Here is a 14,369-nt window from a genome sequence, read left to right as displayed (position 1 = left end):
CTTTCCTCCAACAAAGCAGCACGGGTATGACTTTTTTTCTTAAACAAAAAGTCCCAGAGAATTTATTTAAAAAAAAAAAAAAAGGATTTTGAGACTAAAACCACAATGTACAACGTTACACTGACATTTCACCTTTAAAAAGTGCCCTAGCAGATTCAAAAGCTTTTGAAACATAATTTATCCTCACAACTAGCAGAGGGCTTATTACTATGAATCTAAAAGTCAGAGGATAGAATATTAACTACTGCAGAAAAGAAAACATAGTGCAGGACCTTCTGTTTGTGACAAAATTACTGAGTTAATGTTCCTGAAAGATCACTTCACCTTTTAAAGCATGATTTTTAAAAAGGTAAAATTTATAGCAATTAAAGCTAATGAAGAAATGCAGCATGAGCTGCTTATGTTCAGGAACTAATAGGTCCACTGAGCATTTCTAAGATTATTTAGCCATCAATGATAATGAATTGACATTGTCAGTGGTGCTAATGTACCAATGCTCTACAGTGCCACTAATCCGATAGCCAATCCTAGCAATTTTTTTATGTTGCTACTTTATTTTTTAACCTACACACTACCCTATCCTTTCAATTAAAACGGCAGAAATACAGCACAGGCTATTAGACTTTTTTCCTCTTCTTCCACATTTAAGGATGGCATATTCATTATTTGGACTCCAGTTCAAACTGTGCTGGTCATTCCTTATTCTTCAAATCCAGTTCAGTTCTTCAGGACTGTTAGCTACAGCATAAAAATGTCTTTTCCAGTTAAATCAGTGTTAATACATAATTCTTAAAATACATTTCTGGTGCACATTAAGTGAAATGTGATGATTATTTAAACTGCAGAAGGACTAAACTTGTATACAAACCAGATTTTTGTAAGCAGAGGGTATTGGAGCATACATCTCTTCAGCTGATTGTTTTATCATATATGAATAGCACAGCTTCACAGTGTTGACAAAAATTAGCAGTACAAAACTGCACAAAAATAGAAAATGCATACCTGTTTGACTACCAGCATGACATGTCAACAACATACAGTAAGTAATCAGCTTAGCAAAGCAACTAAAATTCAAGTCCACAGTCATACATATATGTTTTGCTCTCTATTGTGTAACAGTCATACTACAACCTAGAGTCATGTATTTTCTGAAACAGATTCTAAGAAAATGTGAATTCTTAAGTGAAGGAATGAGTTTGTGAAAAACGAGAAACTGTGCCAAATCATGTTAATTCTCTTTTCATAAAAGATACCGTGTTAACTATTTTGAGATTTTTTACTTTCTCTTATGATTATTTAGTTAAATAATATGATGATTTTTCAGTTTAAATTAAAAGGAAATTGAATAAAGAACCATTGTCAAGTTTGCTTAAAGAACAGAGCTTAGCCTTCGCTAAACAGTTTTGTGGATCTGTGGTTGCTCTGCAATAGGGCAGAGACAGTAAAGAGTAAGTTAAAAAAAAAAAAAAGAAAAGAAAAAAAACATAAAATAGGCTACTACACATAATGTTCATTTTAGACTTGAATTATGCTACAAAATAAAGAGTAGCAGAAGTCATTCTACTACTGATCTTCAGTGGACTTAAGAATTAGATTCATATATTTTTAATTCATTTTTCAATAAGTCAGCAATTAATTTTCTTAAGTGAGTAAAAACATCCAAAGTATCTCATGAGGCTGCATGCAAAATTATTTGAAAAACAGAGAGGTGAATCAGTGAAAATCACTCGACTGCATCTTCAGCTGAAGATTCACTTGTCCTTTAAAACGCGTAACCCACTTTGTCCTCCGGTAGATCGGTATAGCAAGTGTAGGCTAAAAAAACCTCCTGCTGAATAATATCCCTAACATCACACCACACCATTCATATGTGCACTGCATTATCTAATTGAACTTGTGCTGTTCTACGCATTAGCTATAAGACCGCTACAGCAGGTTACATAGGTTTGAGTAGAGTGTTTTTATATGATGCATATATTAGTTAATTTCTCTAGCATAATAACATTAAAATATATTTTTAATCAGAACTAGGGTATTAAAATCCAACTTTGAATGTCCTATGATGTACCATATATGCCATGGCATTTTAAAACCTTTTAAACATTTCTGCTAAATTAATTAGTTTTGCATTAAGGAGTCTCAATGCTTCCTATTAAATGCAATACATTTGAAGGACAATTAAACATTATGAATGACCCTTCTGAGGAAATAACTATTAAGTAAAAAACAAGATTTTTTTTGGTAACAAACAAGAACACAAACATACATAAAAGGCTTCAATTTATTTTTAAAGTCTTAAGCTTACAATATTTTAGATCCATTTGTTTGAAAATCAGTCTTCTGTTTTGTTTTTGTAAAGAATGAAAACCCTAATAGAGTCCAGAAATCTGTTAATGGTACTAAAATTATAACAGTATAGCAAAAGAAAAAAAAACCCACACAGTAAAGTCTATATTATATATTTTTTATGTCTTTAAATGGAATTTACAGTTCTCCCTGGCAATGTGAATGAACATCCTATAATTTAGTCAATTTACAGATTACAGGTTCAAATTGACCTTGTAGCCCATAAAATTGCTCATCTTCAGTGCAGGATTAGAAGTGGGAAAAGAATGTCATAACTGTATTTAAGGAATTTACCATAACAATGGAAAGGAGGATATGCATGCATAATTTTAGCCACTCTTGCTCACATCGCAGTTTTCAATTCTGAAACAATGCATATCCTGCACTCTCCTCCTGGTTAACCATGGTGGAAACTCTTTCAATTTACTCACCCACAGACATGACACTTGTATTCCCTCATCCCAAGGTGCCTCTTGACATGGTTTCTGGCATCTCCGAGCTGAGCTGTTGCAAAGTGGCATATCTTGCACTTGAATGGCTTTGATCCTAAGTAAAATTTAGCATAAGATATGAGTTGAATTAGAATAATATATTATCCACGGTTAAAGAAATAAGAATTCCTGGGAAAAAATAACCTTCAAAAAAGCCTATCCCACATTTAACCTGTTTGAGATTTTTGCCTAACAAAAAAGTATCTCGTACATAAATTTATAACTCTGGGGACACAGACAGTATATATACATTACTCATTGAAGTTTCCTCAAGTTCAAGATCACTGAAGCTACTCTCTTAACTTTTAATAATAATTTACTTTTTATAAAGAGTATTCAGATAAGAAGACAATATGCTAGGAAGATAACCTCTCAATGAGATGACAAAAGTTGCTCACATCTTTCCCTATCTACAAATGCTGAAACTCAGGTAATGGTCTTAAAGAGGCTTGATGCAGGTGTAAACTGGAAAACGTATTTGTTTTTTAAGTACACATGTTTAAAGTAAAGTAATTTTACCAGTCTTCCGACTTTGAATAGATTTCACATTAGCATTGGTATTTCAGAATTGTTCTGTCACACACAGAAAATGATTCATCACCTAGCTATTGTAATGACATGCAATGTATGAATATACAGGGGATAAAATATTATGCCTTTATGACTGTTTTATGGTCAAGAATTTATGATTATTCTGCAAACCAGAAGTATTGGCATTTTGGCTATTATTTATTTCAAGAACAAACTTTAATATTAAATGCCTAGTGCAGACCAAAGAACTCTAAAATTATTTCTCCAAGGAAGTAGTACCAACCTATTTCTTGTATCACATCAGTTCAGCAAAAAGTCAAATAGTATGTCATATTTAACAGTGGCCCTCTACTGAAGATGGAAAAAATACATTTTTACTGTAACAGTTAATAACATAGGTACTGACATGTGCCAAATTTATGCAGCAACATTATTTTAAAGTATGCTGTAGCACTTTCCAGTTTTCTGACCAGTAAATCCTTAAACCAATAAATCAAAATCATGGAATTGCAGTTAAAAATAAGTACAATATGTTCACAGATTCTCCGTATTATGTTTAGTATATGTTTTGTGAAGCACTTCTTCCAATACAGTTAAGCATAATATGAAATATGCGATCTTTAATATACATAAAGAGCTCTGATAAGAAAAATGTTACAGTATATCGTACTTGATCAATGAACCTTTGTGCTGTGCCCTTGAAAACCAAATATCCTCGAAGAATCCATTGGTGAAATTGAGGATCTTAGTAAAAAATTTTAGAGTCTTAAATTTCAATTCAATTCCCAAAAGCTGACGAAAAATGAAGCATTTAATTTTAATCTTCTAACTGAAATAAAAAAGTCAACAGTACTAAGCACGGGCAGACAAGGTTGAATATTTCACAGTTCAATGACAATGAAGCCAGATCTCTTAATACTTCCATTTCTACTGTTGGAAGTAGATGTAAAATATATTTAGCACCTGAATGGTTATATCTAGTCAGCTTTATATGTTTAAATGTCAAAAGCAGGTTGAGACTGCAGCTAACAGCAATCACATTCTATCAATCACACTGAAAAATCCCAGTTTACTTAAATGATCCTGATAAAACTATATTAATCATTAATTTGGTGACATTTCAAATCAACACCGCATTCTATAAAGAGATCCATGCAAATAAAAGAGAGTTGATCTTTGCATTAAATAAAAGAGTATTAAAGTTGATGTTTTAACTTGTGATCTTCAAGACTAATTACACAATTAATAATATCAAGGCCACAGTCAGAGACAAATTTTTTAAATCTCTTGGCATTTATACTGTTGTTTTATTTCACAGAACTCAAATACCTTGTGGATGCAACCCTATGTACTTTTAGTTTCTCTCCTACTGATTAAATTGTAAATTTGTTTCTTTCTGTTACTGCAGGTGTCCCGCAGGGTTTCCATACAAACCTTTGCTGTTTTCCATTTACATGACTCCTTTGTGGGAAAAACTGTAGTTCAGGCCAATTGTGGCTACACTGGGCTGACAATACATAAATGTATTATTCTGTTGACTGCTCTCATCCAAAAATCAGTGAGGCCTTCACTTCACTCCCCACCTCCCCTTATATTCAGGGCTGAATATCTGTTAACATCTCCATTTAAACTCCATGAAAATTCAAGTGCTGGCAGGCTGCAGTCAGCACTTATCACCTGAAACAAAAACAGTACATCTCCCTTTTAGGTTGCCGATGCCACATTTGTTCCTATTTGTTCTTCAGTGGAACAAACCAAGATTTTATATTTCAAATGAAGGTGTTACACTAAAAGTTGAACTAATGCGGCAAAAATCTGTATTTACCAAAAGGTTATTTGAAACAATATTGAAGCAATTAGCTATTTCTTAGCCATACTTTTATTTTCACAAACTTTAGTGGTTCTCACAAACCCTGTAAAATGTGGTACTATGGGTTTTGTACTTGGCTCTTAGTTAACTACAAAAAATGAGAAAAATACTTTCAATCTAGCATCTTTCCAACCAAATAGCTTTTTTAAAAAAAGTCACAAAATTAGTTCACCCGCAAGTTATGGCATGGAAATAGGGTGTATATTTTGTGATGGCAGCAGTAAACAATAAGGCTCTTAACAACAGAAATTAAAAAAACAAATTGAAATTAGACTAAATTTTAGAGCTCAGGACTGACAGGACAAAAATCATGCTGTTATTTTATGTGGACAACTGGAGTTAATAATCCTAATTTTGCATTAAGACAATAGACACCCAAAACTAAAAGAAAAAAAAAAAATCACTGCCTCAGTTTTAAGCCAACCAAAACCAACATCATCTGCATCTGCAGGCCTAGCTGCGTCTCCCGCTCAGGCCTAGTGCAAAGCGAGCACAGCCATGTGAAACATCATCATCCTATTTCCAACCAGGCTTAGGATACTGGGAGTAAGATACCACAATACCATGCTTATATTGGACAAACCTTCCATTAATTGAGAAAACTGATGAGAAACTAAACAAGGATGATGTGGTTGCAGGTGATTTTTCCTCAGATGTTGATTGTTAATTAAATTTATGGGACCTGCATCAATTGCAAACTAAAAAGTCTTCCACCTCTACTATTCCTTTTATTTTTCTCTACGCTTCCTCATTTTCACTTGTCAATGTGTGATGGACTTACTTGTTATCTCCTCTCTAGCAAAGCTTCCCTTTCATTTGCAACATGAAAATCTCTTAGATTATTTAAAGGTATTTTGAAACATTCTGTTTCTCTTACTGGGAATCATTAGTTGCGTCTTTCCAGCACTATCACCTCCCTTCCCCCCACAAACCACCACCAATTACTCAAATTAATAAAAAAAACAGGGAGTTATATATAGTTATAGACATATACAGAGATATTTATACATGTCTGTATGTATATATACAGATATATTATTTTACATTTACGTATATACACACAGGCACATCTCGATGCTGAAGAAAGATTTTAGAAAAAGCACATAATCAGAACAATAAATGGGAAAATAAACTGTAGCTCTCCTCCTGTAATGAACCTGGTGTTATTCTGGAAGAGACAAGATAGGGTAGAAATATCGTACTTCTTTGCCTGGCCAATGTTAGAAGCCAGTGCATACAGTCGGTGTTGTAGGTGTCCATTTCCTCTGCCATCATTCCCAATAACCAAAAACCATTTATTTCTTATTCAACTGCATCCATTTTCTTGCAGATTAGAAGAAAAGGTTATATAAAACACAAGAAAAATCACAAAAATATGAAAACAGGGACCGGAAGAGAAACTTCTTCCCATTAACTATTAATGAAAGTCTCTGCATTACTATTTCATGTGAATAAGCAAAGCATCAGAAAAGCAATTCATTTAAAGGTGCAGTGAGAAAAAGCACAGACTAAAGCCTGTTCAGTAACCCTTCTCTATCCCCTCCAACACCACCACCAAGAAATGACTTGCAAAATGAAATGTATTCTGTTACCGCTTTGCATATTTAGGGCCATTCCAAAGCACAATAAAAATATACTTCATGGTAAGACCTACACACAAGATGTTAAAAAGTACACTAACTTTTACTAAATGTTACAATCAATGATATAACGTGTGTAAGTAGGGTTGCTTTGTCATATATTGATAGTTACCTCACTTTCACATCCACATTAACTTGATTTTAAATGCAATTAATACATATAGTCAAGGAAGACTAATGGACTACATTCTGCACTTAACCTGGTGGACATTTTCAAATGGCACAAGTGACCAGTGCAAACCTATTTTGCATTGTAAACGACTAAATAAATCTTAATGGATTAAGAATGATCAGCTATCAACACACAAGGGAAATTAAGTGCTGAAATGCCTACATTGATTATTTTAAATTATTAGCCTTACTCTGTTCTTGAATTTGTATGCTTTTAGTGAGCTTTAACACATTTACAAGACTTATTGACTATAATTACAAGAGAATTCAAGTAATGGACACATCAATTATAAGCAACATGTCTTGACCAGACAGTTGCATAAAGAATTCTAAAGAGAGCTCCATTAGCATCTTCCCCTTAGTTTTATTCAGTTTTATCTGCCATAAGAGGGCATATTAAGGGCTTATATAGCTGCTCTGACCATGTGAACATGAATGTCCCTCCCAAGACTTAACATTGCATTCAACATTAGATATTAGCTGAAACTATATAGATAAATACATTATTGACAGGATAGAAGTAATGATGAAAGTAAAAAGTATGTGAATTATTGGTATGCATGAATACTGCAGTTATGGTAAAATACTTTGAAGGATTTGAAATACAATGTCTGTGTTCCTCACGATTAATTTTAAACTTTGTTGTCCAGTCATGCCCTTGCCTTTTTATAAAAACTTTAAAAACTATTTTAGGATTATGCCAGGAATTACCATTTCTTTTATGTTTCTTTTTTCTTACCTTTTTGTTCTCTTCCTTGTAACCATGCACTAAGTTTCAAATACTGCATGAATTTAAACTATAGCTTCCATAATAAGCCATTATTTAAAAGTACAGTAAAATAAACCTTACAGTTTTAATGAAAATATGTTCATTGAAATGTGAATTTATTATTCAAATCCACTCATAAATTCAACCATGGAGACACCACTTGTCTAAGCAGAGCTCAGTGATTTAGAAAAGCTGTCTATTTAAAATAAAGAATGTATGGCAGGTTTATAGAAACATCACAGTGAATTTTTACATAAATTTAGAACTGCAGCTTATGCATTTTTCTACAAAAATGTTTTTAAATTTTCCACTTAAAATTAAACATAAAAAGGAATTGAAAGGGTAATCAGAACAGAAACAAAATCAGATGCTACATCCCTGTGCATGACATCAACACTACACACTGCCTTCCAAAAAGACTGACCTATTCCAATTCCCATAACTTATTTCTACAAAAAATCTTGTTGTTTATTATTTGTATTTATTAAGGAGTGATATAATAGCAAATGACCAGCTGGAAGCATTATGCAATGTTGAAAGCGTAACTGAATTGAACTGAAATAAACTATTTAGATACTAAACAACGACGAGAAAGTTGCAAAGAACAGCTAACTTGCTCTCTCAAACCAGCACTGCTTCATTATATGAATTTAAGAACAAAGGATTAGATAAAGGGAAGGAAACCTCTTTACATGAAGCAAAAAGCAGACGGACAACTGCGCTTACAATGCTCTTACATTTTCTACCATTTGATCACTATACCTTCACACCCCTTCACATACTTAATACTTAGGTGATTTTGAATTTCATCAGTGGTTCATCAGGCTATATGAATGCCATTTCATAAGAAATGTGGATGAGATTAACAAGCAGAAAAAGACCAATGGTATAACTCACTGTGTTTGAAAGAGACGGGTTGCAAAGAGAGCATTTCCATACCTGTATGGGTACGAATGTGAGCTAGGAAGGCCATGGAATTGCTGCTTCTACACATCTTCCCACAATACTTGCAGACGTTGCCTTGATTCTCTTCCCTCTCTCTGTTTATTTGCTCTGTGTCTTCCACAATGTACTTATTCACTTCCCGCAACAGTTCTTCGTGTTGCTCTTTGATATGGAGGAACAAGTTCTGCTCTGAATCAAAGGGCTCCGTGCACTTAACACATTTAAAGGTAGCGCCTCCTTCTGGCAGCTCCTCCACGCTTGCCTGCTCATTTCGCATGTGCCCAGCACTGGCCAAGTGCTGGTGAAGGTTGCTTTCTGTGTAAAATGATTTTCCACAGAGTAAACAATGAAAATGTTTTTCTTTTGAAGGATGTTTCATGGCTATGTGAACATTTAGTCCGCTCAAACCATCTGCTAGAAAACCGCAGTCATCACAGCGAATACGTGTTGATTCCCCAAGGGAAATTCCTTCCGATTTCTTCTTTTTCACACTGCTTGGTGACGTGTCTGCTTTTGCAGTGAGCTCACTAGCTTTCACTCCACCCGACATCTGCCCTTCATCAGAATGGTCAGCAGTCTCCCCATCTTGATGGCTTTTTAATCTTACTATAGAAGAATCAAACTTGCCAAAATTCTGCATCATCTTTCCTTTATCATCAGCACTGATAACTGTTCCCAGAGCCTCATTACTACTTTCTTGCATGCCCTCAGCTGTTGAGCCATCTGCCTCCCAAACATTGTTATTTATAGTTACTTCTGCTTCATGTTGTGCTTCCATAAGGGCTTCTTCCTCCTCCCCAGTAGGATCCTCTTCAAAACTTCTGTCATCCTCTAAACTATGTATATTTTGTACCATTTCCCCAATGTTTTCAGCAAAATTTGATTGCTCTACTGCACTACTTCTTTCTGGAAGAGTTAGCCTAAGTGGATTATTTTCTTTTAGGGATATTTCTTCAAGAACACCTGTGTTTTTACATTCTACTTCAGGGTTTTCTCTATTTGCTTCCAAGCTTTCCTCATCTTTTCCTGAATTCACGGTTGTGTAACTTGATCTATTTTGATTTTCTGCAGTGCAATGGTTATCTGAGTTGAGCAGCTCCTGACCATGCCCACTTTTCTGAAGCTCACAACTACCTGCTTCTTCAACTGATACCTCCTTATCAAGTTTAACAACTTTGTCTTTCTGAGGAGCTTGTTGGAATGCTCCACAAAAATGATTTTTGTCTCCATTTTTAGATTCCTCAAGTTCAGCTTCTATTGTATTCTGGGAACTGTCTTCTTCAGGCATTTCTGGAGATGCATTTTCATCTAAGACAGAACACTCAGTTAAGCTTTTACTCATATGATCACCCTCTGCTGCATCTTTGGCATATTTTATTTCATTTAAAACAGTTTCTAATTCTCCTGGACCATGATGATGCTCCTCTTGAGACAAAGCAGTGGCTTCTTTAGTGATATTTGCTGTGTCTGCTTCCTCCCCCAAGGAAGAATAAACATAAGTTTCTCTTCTAATTTTATGTTTCTCTGTTGCTGCATGCCGAATCATCTCTCTGTGAGTGACAGCATAGTAGTCACAAGCCATACAGTAGTATTCAAATTGTTTTGTATGCTTTCGTTTTATGTGCAGCTCTAAAGAAGAAGAAGAATGAGCAATGAAGTTGCAATGTATGCACTTGTCATTTGCACCCATTGCTCTTCTCTGGGTGCATGGGTCACCATCTTGGCTAACCCTAGCCGGTTCCAAAAATATACGTTGTTTTATATTTAAAGAATTTTGAGTATGTTCCAGATCTGGCAGCCGATGGGCATTTTCAGCTTTTATCTCAGAGTTTCCTTGGTCAACTTCTTGATTTTCTATGACAGAATTTTCCAAATCTGATGACTGGCTACCATCCTCAACATGTTCATACAGAACAGTCGTGGGGCTATTAACCTTCTTGCTTACGGATTCAAAATTACCTCCTTCAGGACTAACAATGATCTCCGAGTTCTGTTTTCCATGTCCTTCTATTTCAACACGACTTCTGTGTTTTTTAGTGGCACAGTGACGTTCCATATCTCCTTTGGTTACAGTATAATAATTGCAAACCTTACACAAATAGCTGTATTGATGACTGTGCTTTCGTCTGATGTGAACAGTCAAATTTGTAACACTGGAAGCCAAAAGACCACAATGGGTACATGTCCTAGAAATAGTGCCTTTGGGTCTCCCTCTTCTTGGTGCATTAGCTAAAACCAATTCATTTTCACCAGTTCTTTCATCAACTGGAACCAGTTCTTTATTTCTTGATATGTTTTCCACAGCAGAGGATGAGACATGTATAATTTCTTTATCTAAGTCAGTATTGACACTCCCAGAAATGGAAGGCTCCATCACAGTTTTAATACCACCAACACCAACACAGACCTTTTCAATACATTCCTCAAAACGTAATCCAATATTATTTTTCCTGGCATTTTCAAGGTGCTTGCTTCTTTTGATATGCTTCTCCATTCCTTCCTTACTCAGTGAGTAAAGATTACATGCTTTGCAAAGGAAGTGATATTCCTGTGCATGTCGAAGTTTTATGTGCCTTGTAAGAACTGTGGAAGACCTTGTCTTATAAAAACACTTTTTACACTGAAATTGGGTTTTATTCAGAACAGAATGCTTCAGTTCATTTCTATAATTTACTAAAGAGGAGTCTGGGTTTTTTTCTTTCATTGACACTTCCATATCCTTTGCAAGTTTTTGACTATTGTTCGATTCTAAGGCAGCATAAGTTACCACTTGCAAGGTCAGATCACTGTTACTCAATGGAGTAGCTGGCTGATCGTGTTTTTCATTTTTTTGATGATTTACAAGCTCTTCTTCTGTTAGAAAAAAGAGAAGGCAAGTTGGACAGCTCTGGGACATATTATGCTCTTCACTCATATGGCTTTGAAGGTTTATCACATTCAAGCAAGTAAATGAACAAAGTTGACAATTAAAGCTGCAACCTCCCATCTGGTGTTTACTGTCCTGACAGTGTTGCTTCACATCTTCCTTGACTATAGAGGAATAACTACATGTCTGACAATGAAACTGGATCCTTTTTGTATGAAGCTTTACAACATGAGCTTCCAAACTTTTTCTGGTCTGAAAAACATTACCACAATAACTGCAAGTATGACTAACACTATGATCAGCAGTAAGTTTAATTTGAGAATCTTTAGTGTCTGCAGTGCTGGAAGAAAGTGTATTCAATCTATCTAGGGTAAGATCTTGAATTTCTGAAACAGCTTCATATTGATTTTTATTATGTGTTTCTAATTCTGTATGCAATGTAAGTCTTGAATAACCAGGTTTAAGCTGTGTGCTAGAGATATGCTTCATGTGTATTCTCTGCGGATCAGACTCGCCTTTCTTACTGCTACCCAACAAATTATATCTTCTTTTAACCTGCCTTTTTAATCTAAAAGAACTACTTCGCCCAAATGAAGTCCTTAGCAATACAACATTTCTTTTATGTTCTAGTCTATCAAATCTCCTTGCCATGTTTAAACTGCTAACTAGCTTTTTGGTCATTGGAGGATGATCCGATTTAGGCAAGATGCCTTTCGAGGGTCCTGGTATTTCTAGCTTTCCAGTAGGGACATCATGATTTTCTTCAACACTGGAAAAAAGCAACGTTTCCTTTGTCATAGTAGCTGGCTTTTCAGTGGAAACATTTATAGATGGTATCATTTCAACAAGTTCAGTGCCATCATTTTGTTTAGACAAGCTTACTTTTGAGCCTTTTAGTGTACTGCAAACATTGCTTAGTTCTTTTTTATCAACAGTCCTTGTCCTTAATTTACTGGTCCCAGGTTTTGTTCTCACACTCCTCTCTTTGATTGCAGTAGACTGTTGTTTATTAAAGGATTTTTTTGTCAGTATCTGTACAAATCCTCCTCGTGCAGCAAGGTTTTGGCGTCGAAGGTGCATCTTGCCAAGGAAGCGAGAGTTTAGGAGATTTTCCTCAACACTCTGAAAACCACAAAGATCACAACAAAATATCTTGGATTGCTCATGATCTTGTTTAACGTGCGTGTGTAATGCTGAGCTATGTTCTGCTATGCAACTACAGCGAGGGCACGGTTGCTCTTTGGGTTGTCTAGAGTGGCTTTCTCTTATATGTTTTCCTATATCAGAGCAGGAGGGGAAAAGCTGATTACACGTTTTGCCTTTAAGATCATTGCCTACGTTTCCAACCAAATAGCTAACACTGATTTCTTCTGAAGAAGGTATATTTTCAGGAACAGCAGCTGGAACCTCTTCTGAATGTTTATTTTCCCAGTGAATCTTCAATATGGCACCATCAGCACATTTGAAATCACAGTGTGGGCACATCAAATTTGAATTAAATATGTCATCACCAAGACAGCTGGTGACTCCTTCCTTCTTTATAGCTCCATCTACTATACTAACTGCTTCTCCAAGTAGGACTTTCTGCAATTTCCTTTCACTATCTTTCTTGTGTTCTGAAGAACTCAGCTTTCTTTTTCTGGAGACATTTTCAGGTCTATCTGCTTCAACAATGTCAGAGTTTGAAGCTTCTGACAATGCCCTTTTATTTGTGTCATTCTCTTCTCTTTTCTTTTCAAGGTCCCTGAACACTTCACCTGATATGGGCCTTGTTTTCTGCTGAGATGAAAGGCCACATTCAGCATTTTTTCCTGATGCATTTCTGAGGGAGTCTTTTGTTAAAGCAGTTTGTGAACTCTCATCACCATCATCTCTCTTCTGATTATCCTCCCCATCCATTTTTAACAAGGATATTGCCAATTGCAGATCATCTGGCTTAGTACCTACAAAACAAAAGAGTTATTATTAGTCTTTATACACACTCAAACGTTACAAGGCTCAAGATAAAAAAGGAAAAATTTTTAACAAATTAAAATCACAGCAGAGAGACAGACACAATGAAAGAGACTAGGCTGCATTTTCAGTACGGTGTCTCAACTTACAACACCTAGAAATCAAACCAGCTTCTAGGCATGGGGTTACAGAGTTCTCTGTGATGAGCACCATGTGAGTGAGCACTGGCTTCAGAAGCTTTTTTGTCATCAAGTAAGTGTTCAACTCTCCAAGAAAAGATGACATAATTTAGCAGTGTCCAGTGCTGAGCAATGAGACTCACAAGTGCTTAGCATCCCTAAAATGTTGTTAATTTTATTTAAGTGTTTAAATTCTTAGCATGCTTAACTTGGGTAGACAAGTCTGACCTTTGTTTTGGGAAGTATTTTTAGGATATTCTAAACATAACAGCTTTCAGGGAACCTTGCCATGGGACGCTCAACTTTTCCTGAACTAGAAATCTCAGGATCCTAAATTCAAAAGCTCTAAGGAGGAAATGACCATGGCTAAAACAACAAGCAAAACAAAACCAACGCAACATGCAAACATTGTAAGAATGAATCTTTCTTTCCCTCCTCTGCTTACACATGCCACAGAACAAAAGGAAAAAAGCTGAGAGAAAGAGAGGCTTGTTAGGAAAAAATAAATAAATAAATCGTTCCCTATCACTCCTAAAATATCCTCTAGAACATCGTTTCCCAAAGAAACAAAAAAAAGCAAACATGAAATAAGAGTCCAGAGAGGGAAA

General features: G+C 35.4%; 1 protein-coding gene across 4 annotated transcripts in view; it reads right to left on the bottom strand.

Moving 5' to 3' along the window:
- The window catches only part of ZNF407 (zinc finger protein 407), a 351,970-nt gene that overhangs the window by 312,000 nt on the left and 25,601 nt on the right, over nucleotides 1-14,369 (bottom strand). For all 4 annotated transcript variants that reach the window (XM_026064320.1, XM_026064319.1, XM_026064317.1 and 1 more), the window contains exons 2-3: nucleotides 8,758-13,572; nucleotides 2,778-2,892 (exon numbers count right to left, since the gene is read on the bottom strand). In XM_026064320.1, the coding sequence (XP_025920105.1) occupies nucleotides 2,778-2,892; nucleotides 8,758-13,528 (4,886 nt within the window). In that variant the 5' untranslated portion in view covers nucleotides 13,529-13,572. The remainder of the gene's footprint in view (nucleotides 1-2,777; nucleotides 2,893-8,757; nucleotides 13,573-14,369) is intronic.

Source organism: Apteryx rowi, unplaced genomic scaffold (genome assembly GCF_003343035.1).
Source record: "Apteryx rowi isolate R43461 unplaced genomic scaffold, aptRow1 scaffold_213, whole genome shotgun sequence".
Lineage (NCBI taxonomy): Eukaryota > Metazoa > Chordata > Aves > Apterygiformes > Apterygidae > Apteryx > Apteryx rowi.
Note: the sequence above shows the minus strand (reverse complement) of the source record. Positions and strands in the feature narration are given on the sequence as shown.